A 13,176-nucleotide genomic window follows, 5' to 3' on the forward strand; every position below is an offset into this window, starting at 1 on the left:
GAATGCCCACCCTAGTCACACCCTGGCCTAACCAAAATAGAGAACAAAAACCTCTCTATGGCCAGGGCGTGACAGTTGTGCTGTCCTGTTTGGAACCATGATAATGTTGTTGACATAGTGATCATTGTCATCCAGTGTTTACATCCGTTCTGGCTGTATACCTCCCGCTCTATACAATCAGTCTTCCTTTTCTTCTCTCCCTCGCTCTCCGTACTGTCAGGTTGTTGGACGATCCTGCATCCCTCCTACTCTCTTCTTTCTCATCTAGGGCTGTCAGTTATAGGGCGATCGCATCCTTCATTCATTCCTTCCCTCTCTGAATCTGAATGAGATGCTGCTTTATTTTGGCTTTCCTTCTGATCCTCTTGGCTCTGGGCGGTGGAGGTTTTTATTTAGTCTGTGTTATTTGGTTCTGGCTGCTTGTATATTTGATCTGTTTGCATAGCTAAAATCTCCTTTCCTCTGCTCGGAGTGCCAGGGTTTCTGTTGTGTTCTTCTCTCTACTTTAAGCATGTTTCACACCTCACAGGCGTTGTGTTCTTCCATTGTGTCTGTAAGTTGCTCTCATCAGTGCTGCTCTCTGGGAGATGAGTCAGTGCATTCTCAGTGCTTGGTTAAAACCTGCACGCTTCCCTGCCTCAACACATTTAGTGTATTTTTGCATGTGTGTGTTAGCATCAACAGAGACAGAAAGAGAGGAAGAGAAGGAAGATAAAGGGCTATAGAGACAGACAGCGACCAGTAGGCCTGCCAGTGTGATCAGAGTGGACAGGCCTGGCAGAACAGTGTCAAAGCCACTCTGAGATGCCAGGCATGTGTGGGAGAGAGAGAGAGAGAGAGAGAGAGGTGTATTGGACATTGTGTGTCACTGTCTTTATGAGCCGGCCCATCAACGACTACCATCTGACCATGGTACTGTGACTGCAGCAGCCCAGAACGACCGTCACAGCAGACAACCACTCTGACCATGGTACTGTGACTGCAGCAGCCCAGAGCGACCGTCACAGCAGATAACCACTCTGACCATGGTACTGTGACTGCAGCAGCCCAGAGTGACCGTCACAGCAGACAACCACTCTGACCATGGTACTGTGACTGACTGCAGCAGCCCAGAGCGACCGTCACAGCAGACAACCACTCTGACCATGGTACTGTGACTGCAGCAGCCCAGAGCGACCGTCACAGCAGACAACCACTCTGACCATGGTACTGTGACTGCAGCAGCCCAGAGCGACCATCACAGCAGATAACCACTCTGACCATGGTACTGTGACTGCAGCAGCCCAGAGCGACCATCACAGCAGACAACCACTCTGACCATGGTACTGTGACTGCAGCAGCCCAGAGCGACCGTCACAGCAGACAACCACTCTGACCATGGTACTGTGACTGCAGCAGCCCAGAGCGACCGTCACAGCAGACAACCACTCTGACCATGGTACTGTGACTGCAGCAGCCCAGAGCGACCGTCACAGCAGACAACCACTCTGACCATGGTACTGTGACTGCAGCAGCCCAGAGCGACCGTCACAGCAGACAACCACTCTGACCATGGTACTGTGACTGCAGCAGCCCAGAGCGACCGTCACAGCAGATAACCACTCTGACCATGGTACTGTGACTGCAGCAGCCCAGAGCGACCGTCACAGCAGACAACCACTCTGACCATGGTACTGTGACTGCAGCAGCCCAGAGCGACCGTCACAGCAGATAACCACTCTGACCATGGTACTGTGACTGCAGCAGCCCAGAGCGACCGTCACAGCAGACAACCACTCTGACCATGGTACTGTGACTGCAGCAGCCCAGAGCGACCGTCACAGCAGACAACCAGTCTGACCATGGTACTGTGACTGCAGCAGCCCAGAGCGACCATCACAGCAGATAACCACTCTGACCATGGTACTGTGACTGCAGCAGCCCAGAGCGACCGTCACAGCAGACAACCACTCTGACCATGGTACTGTGACTGCAGCACCCCAGAGCGACCATCACAGCAGACAACCACTCTGACCATGGTACTGTGACTGCAGCAGCCCAGAGCGACCGTCACAGCAGACAACCACTCTGACCATGGCTCATGCTCATCATTAACACATCACGCTGTCACTTCAACTTTGCTCTGATGATGGTCCAATGGGAGTCTGAGTATCCTCTGATTGGTTGTTACATGCCATGTGTCACTGATGTAGTCTCTTTCCACAACTGCTGTGTCTGGTTTTGGCTGAACTAGGGGACATGTAGTAAAGGACAGAAATAAACTGTATGGAAATGACTGTATTGACAGAACCAAATATAGATTTTTTCTGTGGCATCCAGCCACTTTAACCCGCTCTTTGTGTGTCTATGTTCTGAGATTCTAACCGCTGTCCCTGTATGTGTGTGTGTGTGTGTGTGTTCAGTGTCCCTGTGTCTGTTCCTGCATCTGTCTGGATTTCCCCTCTCCTCTGTGTTAACCAACCAGATAATCTGTTCAGTTCTCAGCATCAACTACAGTATGTGATTGGGTTCTATAATAGACATCACTGTGTGTCTGTGTCCCCCAACAGACAGATTATAACCCTCCTCACTGTGTGTCTGTGTCCCCCAACAGACAGATTATAACCCTCCTTCCTGTGTGTCTGTGTCCCCCAACAGACAGATTATAACCCTCCTCCCTGTGTGTCTGTGTCCCCCAACAGACAGATTGTAACCCTCCTCACTGTGGGTCTGTGTCCCCCAACAGACAGATTGTAACCCTCTTCCCTGTGGGTCTGTGTCCCCCAACAGACAGATTGTAACCCTCTTCCCTGTGGGTCTGTGTCCCCAACAGACAGATTGTAACCCTCCTCCCTGTGTGTCTGTGTCCCCCAACAGACAGATTGTAACCCTCCTCCCTGTGGGTCTGTGTCCCAGCAGACAGATTGTAACCCTCCTCCCTGTGTGTCTCTGTGTCCCCAACAGACAGATTGTAACCCTCCTCCCTGTGTGTCTGTGTCCCCCAACAGACAGATTGTAACCCTCCTCCCTGTGGGTCTGTGTCCCCAACAGACAGATTGTAACCCTCCTCCCTGTGTGTCTGTGTCCCCCAACAGACAGATTGTAACCCTCCTCCCTGTGGGTCTGTGTCCCCAACAGACAGATTGTAACCCTCCTCACTGTGTGTCTGTGTCCCCCAACAGACAGATTGTAACCCTCCTCCCTGTGGGTCTGTGTCCCCCAACAGACAGATTGTAACCCTCTTCCCTGTGTGTCTGTGTCCCCCAACAGACAGATTGTAACCCTCCTCCCTGTGTGTCTGTGTCCCAGCAGACAGATTGTAACCCTCCTTCCTGTGGGTCTGTGTCCCCCAACAGACAGATTATAACCCTCCTCCCTGTGGGTCTGTGTCCCCAACAGACAGATTGTAACCCTCTTCCCTGTGTGTCTGTGTCCCCAACAGACATATTGTAACCCTCTTCCCTGTGGGTCTGTGTCCCCCAACAGACAGATTGTAACCCTCCTCCCTGTGGGTCTGTGTCCCCCAACAGACAGATTATAACCCTCCTCCCTGTGGGTCTGTGTCCCCCAACAGACAGATTGTAACCCTCCTCACTGTGTGTCTGTGTCCCCCAACAGACAGATTATAACCCTCCTCCCTGTGGGTCTGTGTCCCCCAACAGACAGATTGTAACCCTCCTCCCTGTGGGTCTGTGTCCCCCAACAGACAGATTGTAACCCTCCTCACTGTGTGTCTGTGTCCCCCAACAGACAGATTGTAACCCTCCTCCCTGTGGATCTGTGTCCCCAACAGACAGATTGTAACCCTCCTTCCTGTGTGTCTGTGTCCCCCAACAGACAGATTATAACCCTCCTCCCTGTGTGTCTGTGTCCCCCAACAGACAGATTGTAACCCTCCTCACTGTGGGTCTGTGTCCCCCAACAGACAGATTGTAACCCTCTTCCCTGTGGGTCTGTGTCCCCCAACAGACAGATTGTAACCCTCTTCCCTGTGGGTCTGTGTCCCCAACAGACAGATTGTAACCCTCCTCCCTGTGTGTCTGTGTCCCCCAACAGACAGATTGTAACCCTCCTCCCTGTGGGTCTGTGTCCCAGCAGACAGATTGTAACCCTCCTCCCTGTGTGTCTCTGTGTCCCCAACAGACAGATTGTAACCCTCCTCCCTGTGTGTCTGTGTCCCCAAACAGACAGATTGTAACCCTCCTCCCTGTGGGTCTGTGTCCCCAACAGACAGATTGTAACCCTCCTCCCTGTGTGTCTGTGTCCCCCAACAGACAGATTGTAACCCTCCTCCCTGTGGGTCTGTGTCCCCAACAGACAGATTGTAACCCTCCTCACTGTGTGTCTGTGTCCCCCAACAGACAGATTGTAACCCTCCTCCCTGTGGGTCTGTGTCCCCCAACAGACAGATTGTAACCCTCTTCCCTGTGTGTCTGTGTCCCCCAACAGACAGATTGTAACCCTCCTCCCTGTGTGTCTGTGTCCCCCAACAGACAGATTGTAACCCTCTTCCCTGTGAGTCTGTGTCCCCCAACAGACAGATTGTAACCCTCTTCCCTGTGGGTCTGTGTCCCCCAACAGACAGATTGTAACCCTCTTCCCTGTGGGTCTGTGTCCCCCAACAGACAGATTGTAACCCTCCTCCCTGTGGGTCTGTGTCCCCCAACAGACAGATTGTAACCCTCCTCCCTGTGGGTCTGTGTCCCCAACAGACAGATTGTAACCCTCCTCCCTGTGGGTCTGTGTCCCCAACAGACAGATTGTAACCCTCTTCCCTGTGGGTCTGTGTCCCCAACAGACAGATTGTAACCCTCTTCCCTGTGGGTCTGTGTCCCCCAACAGACAGATTGTAACCCTCCTCCCTGTGGGTCTGTGTCCCCCAACAGACAGATTGTAACCCTCCTCCCTGTGGGTCTGTGTCCCAGCAGACAGATTGTAACCCTCCTTCCTGTGGGTCTGTGTCCCCCAACAGACAGATTATAACCCTCCTCCCTGTGGGTCTGTGTCCCCAACAGACAGATTGTAACCCTCTTCCCTGTGTGTCTGTGTCCCCAACAGACATATTGTAACCCTCTTCCCTGTGGGTCTGTGTCCCCCAACAGACAGATTGTAACCCTCCTCCCTGTGGGTCTGTGTCCCCCAACAGACAGATTATAACCCTCCTCCCTGTGGGTCTGTGTCCCCCAACAGACAGATTGTAACCCTCCTCACTGTGTGTCTGTGTCCCCCAACAGACAGATTATAACCCTCCTCCCTGTGGGTCTGTGTCCCCCAACAGACAGATTGTAACCCTCCTCCCTGTGGGTCTGTGTCCCCCAACAGACAGATTGTAACCCTCCTCACTGTGGGTCTGTGTCCCCCAACAGACAGATTGTAACCCTCCTCCCTGTGGATCTGTGTCCCCAACAGACAGATTGTAACCCTCCTCCCTGTGGGTCTGTGTCCCCCAACAGACAGATTGTAACCCTCCTCCCTGTGGGTCTGTGTCCCCCAACAGACAGATTGTAACCCTCCTCCCTGTGGGTCTGTGTCCCCCAACAGACAGATTGTAACCCTCCTCCCTGTGGGTCTGTGTCCCCAACAGACAGATTGTAACCCTCTTCCCTGTGGGTGTGTGTCCCCAACAGACAGATTGTAACCCTCCTCCCTGTGGGTCTGTGTCCCCCAACAGACAGATTGTAACCCTCCTCACTGTGTGTCTGTGTCCCCCAACAGACAGATTGTAACCCTCCTCCCTGTGGGTCTGTGTCCCCCAACAGACAGATTGTAACCCTCTTCCCTGTGTGTCTGTGTCCCCCAACAGACAGATTGTAACCCTCCTCCCTGTGGGTCTGTGTCCCCCAACAGACAGATTGTAACCCTCTTCCCTGTGGGTCTGTGTGTCCCAACAGACAGATTGTAACCCTCTTCCCTGTGGGTCTGTGTCCCCCAACAGACAGATTGTAACCCTCCTCACTGTGTGTCTGTGTCCCCAACAGACAGATTGTAACCCTCCTCCCTGTGGGTCTGTGTCCCCCAACAGACAGATTGTAACCCTCTTCCCTGTGGGTCTGTGTCCCCAACAGACATATTGTAACCCTCTTCCCTGTGTGTCTGTGTCCCCCAACAGACAGATTGTAACCCTCTTCCCTGTGTGTCTGTGTCCCCCAACAGACAGATTGTAACCCTCCTCACTGTGTGTCTGTGTCCCCCAACAGACAGATTGTAACCCTCTTCCCTGTGGGTCTGTGTCCCCCAACAGACAGATTGTAACCCTCCTCCCTGTGGGTCTGTGTCCCCCAACAGACAGATTGTAACCCTCCTCCCTGTGGGTCTGTGTCCCCCAACAGACAGATTGTAACCCTCCTCCCTGTGGGTCTGTGTCCCCCAACAGACAGATTGTAACCCTCCTCACTGTGTGTCTGTGTCCCCCAACAGACAGATTGTAACCCTCCTCACTGTGTGTCTGTGTCCCCCAACAGACAGATTGTAACCCTCCTCACTGTGTGTCTGTGTCCCCCAACAGACAGATTGTAACCCTCTTCCCTGTGGGTCTGTGTCCCCCAACAGACAGATTGTAACCCTCCTCCCTGTGTGTCTGTGTCCCCCAACAGACAGATTGTAACCCTCCTCCCTGTGGGTCTGTGTCCCCAACAGACAGATTGTAACCCTCTTCCCTGTGTGTCTGTGTCCCCCAACAGACAGATTGTAACCCTCCTCACTGTGGGTCTGTGTCCCCAACAGACAGATTGTAACCCTCTTCCCTGTGTGTCTGTGTCCCCCAACAGACAGATTGTAACCCTCTTCCCTGTGTGTCTGTGTCCCCCAACAGACAGATTGTAACCCTCTTCCCTGTGTGTCTGTGTCCCCCAACAGACAGATTGTAACCCTCCTCCCTGTGGGTCTGTGTCCCCCAACAGACAGATTGTAACCCTCCTCCCTGTGGGTCTGTGTCCCCCAACAGACAGATTGTAACCCTCCTCCCTGTGGGTCTGTGTCCCCCAACAGACAGATTATAACCCTCCTCCCTGTGTGTCTGTGTCCCCCAACAGACAGATTGTAACCCTCCTCCCTGTGGGTCTGTGTCCCCCAACAGACAGATTGTAACCCTCCTCCCTGTGTGTCTGTGTGTCCCAGCAGATGTGCTGGAGGGGAAGAGTGCCATCCTCCTGGGGATGAGCCAGTGGAACTCCAACGACCTGGTGGAGCAGATCGAGACCCTGGGACACATGGACCAATCACAAGGCATGTTACACACAGGGTACCCTGGGACACATGGACCAATCACAAGGCATGTTACACACAGGGTACCCTGGGACACATGGACCAATTACAAGGCATGTTACACACAGGGTACCCTGGGACACATGGGCAAATCACAAGATATGTTACACAAGGGTACCCTGGGACACATGGACCAATCACAAGGTATGTTACACACAGGGTACCCTGGCACACATGGACCAATCACAAGATATGTTACACACAGGGTACCCTGGGACACATAGACCAATCACAATGTATGTTACACACAGGGTACACTGTCACAAGGTATGTTACACACAGGGTACACTGGGACACGTGGGCCAATCACAAGGTATGTTACACACAGGGTACACTGGGACACATGGGCCAATCACAATGTATGTTACACACAGGGTACACTGAGACACATGGGCCAATCACAAGGTATGTTACACACAGGGTACACTGAGACACATGGGCCAATCACAATGTATGTTACACACAGGGTACACTGAGACACATGGGCCAATCACAATGTATGTTACACACAGGGTACACTGAGACACATGGGCCAATCACAATGTATGTTACACACAGGGTACACTGAGACACATGGGTCAATCACAATGTATGTTACACACAGGGTACACTGAGACACATGGGCCAATCACAATGTATGTTACACACAGGGTACACTGAGACACATGGGCCAATCACAATGTATGTTACACACAGGGTACACTGAGACACATGGACCAATCACAAGGTACGTTACACATAGGGTACCCTGGGGGCATGAGAGGGCTCTAATACCCTCTGAACATCTGTTCAGTTCTCTCCACCTCCTACTGCAGTACTGTGGAGCTGCTTGCTCTCAAAGACATACATGCACTCTCACAAACAAAAACACACAAGCTCATGCATATATTTACACTGTTTAGTGCAGTTAAACAAAGAATTTCACACAACAAATCACAAATGAGACCTTTGAACCATCAAAATTCAAACAACTTCAAACATCCATTTATGTGTTTTTATGTTTGGTTAGTTTAAAATCAGATAGACGTTGATGCTCTGCTACATGTATTGATTTGTAAACCTTTTGTTCTTGTCGGAATAAGTCTACTGGAAGGCAATGAGTCACTATAGTGAAAATGTGAATTTTCCTCGTTATCGGTCATAACAATCACTCAATCAATCAAATGTATTGCAACTGGTCAGTACCTCAGGAGTAAATGTCAGTTGGCTTTTCATAGCCGAGCATTCAGAGGTTGAGACAGCAGGTGCGGTATAGAGAGTGAGACAGTCGAAAACAGCACGTCCGGTGAACAGGTCAGGCTTCCCTAGCCACATGCAGAACAGTTGAAACTGGAGCAGCAGTACGACCAGGTGGACTGGGGACAGCCAGGAATCATCAGGCCAGGTAGTCCTGAGGCATGGTCCTAGGACTCAGGTCCTCCGGGAGGGGAGGGAGAGAGGGAGAGAGAATTAGAGGGAGTATACTTACATTTACACAGGACAACAGATAAGAGAGGATAATTACACCAAATATAACAGACTGACCCTAGCCCCACAGCACATAGACTATTGCTGCATAGATACTGGAGACTGAGACAATAGTGGGTCGGGGGACACTGTGGCCCCATCCAACGATACCCCGGACAGGGCCAACCAGGCAGGATATAACCCCACCCATGTTGCCAAAGCACAGCCCCCACACCACTAGAATGATATCAACAGACCACCAACTTACTGAATATAGCCCACAAAGATCTCCTCCACCGCACGAGCTTGAGGGGGTGCATAACCGGACAGGAAGATCACGTCAGTGACTCAACCCACTCTCAACCCCTCCTAGAGACGACATAGAAGAGCACCAGTAAGCCAGTGACTCAGCCTCCGTAATAGGGTCAGAGGCAGAGAATCCCAGTGGCGAGAGGGGAGCCGGCCAGGTAGAGACAGCAAGGGCGGTTCGTCACTCCAGTGCCTTTCTGATCACCTTCACACCCCTGGGCCAGACTACACTCAATCATAGGACCTACTGAAGAGATGAGTCTTCAGTAAGGACTTAAAGGTCAAGACCGAGTCTGCGTCTCTCACAAGGATAGGCAGACCATTCCATAAAAATGTAGCTCTATAGGAGAAAGCCCTGCCTCCAGCTGTTTGCTTAGAAATTCTCGGGACAATAAGGAGGCCTGCGTCTTGTGACTGTAACGTATGTGTAGGTATGTACAGCAGGACCATATCAATTTCTCTATTTACTTTGTTCTTATGGTTTATTTTTGTTTTCTGTTTGACTTATTTTTCATTTTAATCTCAGTGCTCTGATTTGCAACCCCCAGGGATTTATTTGGTTTTAAGTAACTCCCTCTCTCTTGGTTATTTGTTGGTCTTTGAAGATTGACAGGGCTTTTTCCAGAGGCAGATACATGCATGTCTAGTGGAAGCAGCTACTGTAATACCTTCTCTGAAAATTCCCTCTCTCCATCACTCTACTTCCCTTTATTCAGACTGACTATGTTTGACATCAACTGTATTTAATCTTAAATCACATTAATGAAATATTGGTTAGTGTTAAATGTAATTGAATATGTTTTTCAAATGTAAATGAAGAAATTAAAACTTGATCTTATGCAGACAAGTGATTTGACTAATTAGCTACTTCACTGTACTGCAGACTCATGCAAATGACTGTATTTAATGTAGATTCATGTTTTATTTTGTCTCAGAGCACAGGTAGATCATCAGAACAGTTTGACTGAACCAACAGCCGTATTGTACTTCAGAAATCCCACAGCCTTGATCATGAGACACATCAATGGCAGAAATACAGCACAATGCTTTGCTAGTTCAGGGAGGACAGTGTTTTTTATATTAAAGAATTGTACAGTTTAGAGACTGTGCAACAACAACAGCAGCTCACATCAGATAACTCACTGAGCCACACAGTTACTCAGCCCTGTCTCTAGTCTGAGGCCGCATCCAATATGGCACCCTATTCCCTATGTAGTGCACTACTTTTGACCAGAGCCATATTGCCCCTGGTGCATTACAAAGGAAATAGGGTGGTTTTTGGGACACAGATTGAGTGTTTACCCCAACAGCCAATGTAAAACCAGCTGAACTTCTCTATTGGACAAGACAATGGGGAATTAAGAACGGGGGGTCTTAAGCAGGCCTGACAGAGTGATGAAGAAGCAATCACTGGGCCATGAAACATGCCTGCTAGCATCTCCCTCTCTTTCTCCCATGCCACCCTATAGAAATCACCTAATTTCTGGCTGGCCATAGTCCCTGTGCCCACTTCTCTTGCCAAAATATACACATCAAACATCTCCAAACCATGTGTTAGAAGGAGGGATGAGGGGTATCAACGTGAACTCTTTCGGGATTGTTTTTTCTAGCAAAATAGAGACATTCTTATGCTTTCTGAGAGTTTTTTTCGAGACATACACTGAACAACCATCACTAATACTAATTACATCACATTAACTAAACATGATAAATCAAAGGATATAAATCTTGTCAGCACTTAGACCTGACATTGGTGAGTGAGCGTTGAAGTCTGGGGAAGGATCAAAGTCAGATAGTCCACATTTACAGACATTGCAATCTCTTCATTGGTTTTCTCTTCTCTAAGGCTTCACTGAGAAACCATTCATTTCCAGCTCAAGGTTTACTGATTGATCTCTGACTGTATTGTACTCAGAGAACGTTTCTTGGCTGGCTATAACATCCTCAAATGCAATACCAGGCAGGAAAACATATCTTTCCTTTTTCTTATTTTCCATATCCAAATCATTCCATATCTACAGCAGTGTGCTACAGTAGCTTATCAGGTAAGGATCATGCATGAGGTCCTACAGATTGAAGTAGATGGTTTTAATTGCTGGGTTTCTGGGGTCTGCGCGATGGTGGTGGAATGCCCACCTGTAGAGATGAAAGACCTTAATATAAAGATGTTCAGTCAAACACTGTTACAAAAAGTGGGTGTGAAATGTCAGTGGCACTGTACTGTAGCAGTGGCCTCATGGTTAGGTCATTCTAGAATGGAACCCATCTCAGCTATTCCATTACAAAAGCTGTTTGAAAGGTTACTGTACGTTCTGCAGTACTGTTGTGTGGCTTTAAAAGCGTGCAGGTAATCTATTGTACCAGCATCTAATTTTCATCCTCCATGATTTGACAAACAACATACCTTTGTCCATGTACTGGACGGTGGACTGCATCCCAAAACGGCACCCTATTACCTATAAAGTGGAGTACCTTTGACCAGGGCCTATATAGGGCTCTGCTCAAAAGTAGTGCACTCTATAGGGAATAGAGTGCCATTTGACTTGCAGACATGATTTTGATAGGAAAGCAACAGGTGCTGTCATAGCCATCAATGGCTGTACAGTAATGGCTGTAACCACTCCATGTAATTATCCCTGTGATATTGTGTTACACACTCAGCCCCCTTAGTGAATTTGATGGCTGGTCCCTCATGACTTATAATTGACGCTAATTTAATAGTTTTTTTGGCTAATTGTGTGTTGGGTAGAACTATGTGTGTTTGCATGGTAGGGACTCCAGACAATCACAGCTTGCAAAGGGAAACCAGCCTCGTCGCGGACACCGATGTCTTGCTCCTGGACAAGCTAAATACCTTCTTCGCCCGCTTTGAGGATAAGACAGTGTAACCGACGCAGGCCGCTCCTGAGGACTGTGAGCTCTCGTTCTCCGTGGCTGAAGTGAGTAAGACATTTATGCGTGTTAACCCTCGCAAGGCTGCCGGCCCAGACAGCATCCCTAGCCACGTCCTCAGAGCATGCGCAGACCAGCTGGCTGGAGTGTTTACGGACAAATTCAATCTCTCCCTATCCCAGTCTGCTGTCCCCACTTGCTTCAAGATGTCCACCATTGTTCCTGTACCCAAGAAAGCGAAGGTAACTGAACTAATTGACTATCTCACTTCTGTCATCATGATTGACACTCACTTCTGTCATCATGAAGTGCTTTGAGAGGCTAGTAGAGAATCATATCACCTCCACCTTACCCGACACCCTAGACCCACTGCAATTTGCATACCGCCGCAATAGATCCACGGATGATGCAATCGCCATCACACTGCACACTGACCTATCCCATCTGGACAAGAGGAATACATTAACTACAACTCAGCCTTCAACACCGTAGTACCCTCCAAGCTCATCATTAAGCTCAGGGCCCTGGGTCTGAACCCCGCCCTGTGCAAGTGGGTCTTGGACTTCCTGACAGGCCGCTAGGTGGTGAAGGTAGGCAACAACACCTCCAGTACACTGATCTTCAACATGGGGGTTCCACAAGGGTGCGTGCTCATCCCCCTCCTGTACTCACTGTTCACCCATGACTGCGTGGCCACGCACGCCTCAATCATCAAGTTTGTAGATGACACAACAGTGGTAGGTCTGATTACCAACAACGACAAAACAGCCTACAGTGAAGAGACGAGGGCCCTGGCAGAGTGGTGCCAGGAAAATAACCTCTCCCTTATCGTCAACAAAATGAAGGAACTGATCGTGGACTTCAGGAGACAGCAGAGGGAGCATGCCCAATCCACATCGACGGGCCACAGTGGAAAAGGTGAAAAGCTTCAAGTTCCTCGACGTATACATCACTGACAATCTGAAAGGATCCACCCACACAGACCGTGTGTGAAGATCATCAAGGACCTCAGCCACCCGAGCCACGGCCTGTTCACCCCGCTATCACCCAGAAGGCAAGGTTAGTACAGGTGCATCAAATCTGGGACCTGAGAGACTGAAAAACAGCTTCCATCTCAAAGCCATCAGATGGTTAAATAGCCATTACTAGCTGGCCTCCATCCAGTACCCAGCCCTGAACTTAGTCACTGTCACTAGCCGGCTACCACCCTGTTACTCAACCCTGCACCTTAGAGGCTGCAGCCCTATATACATGGATATGGAACACTGGTCACTTTAATAATGGAAC

General features: G+C 49.8%; 1 protein-coding gene across 1 annotated transcript in view; it reads left to right on the plus strand.

Annotated features, from left to right (window-relative positions):
* The window catches only part of pitpnm3 (PITPNM family member 3), a gene marked incomplete in the record, with an annotated part of 144,179 nt that overhangs the window by 41,362 nt on the left and 89,641 nt on the right, over positions 1-13,176 (plus strand). The window contains 1 exon segment of the mRNA XM_029773191.1: positions 7,099-7,203. Coding sequence (XP_029629051.1) covers positions 7,099-7,203 — 105 coding nt within the window.

The sequence above is a fragment of the Salmo trutta genome, chromosome 13 (genome assembly GCF_901001165.1).
Source record: "Salmo trutta chromosome 13, fSalTru1.1, whole genome shotgun sequence".
Taxonomy (NCBI): domain Eukaryota; kingdom Metazoa; phylum Chordata; class Actinopteri; order Salmoniformes; family Salmonidae; genus Salmo; species Salmo trutta.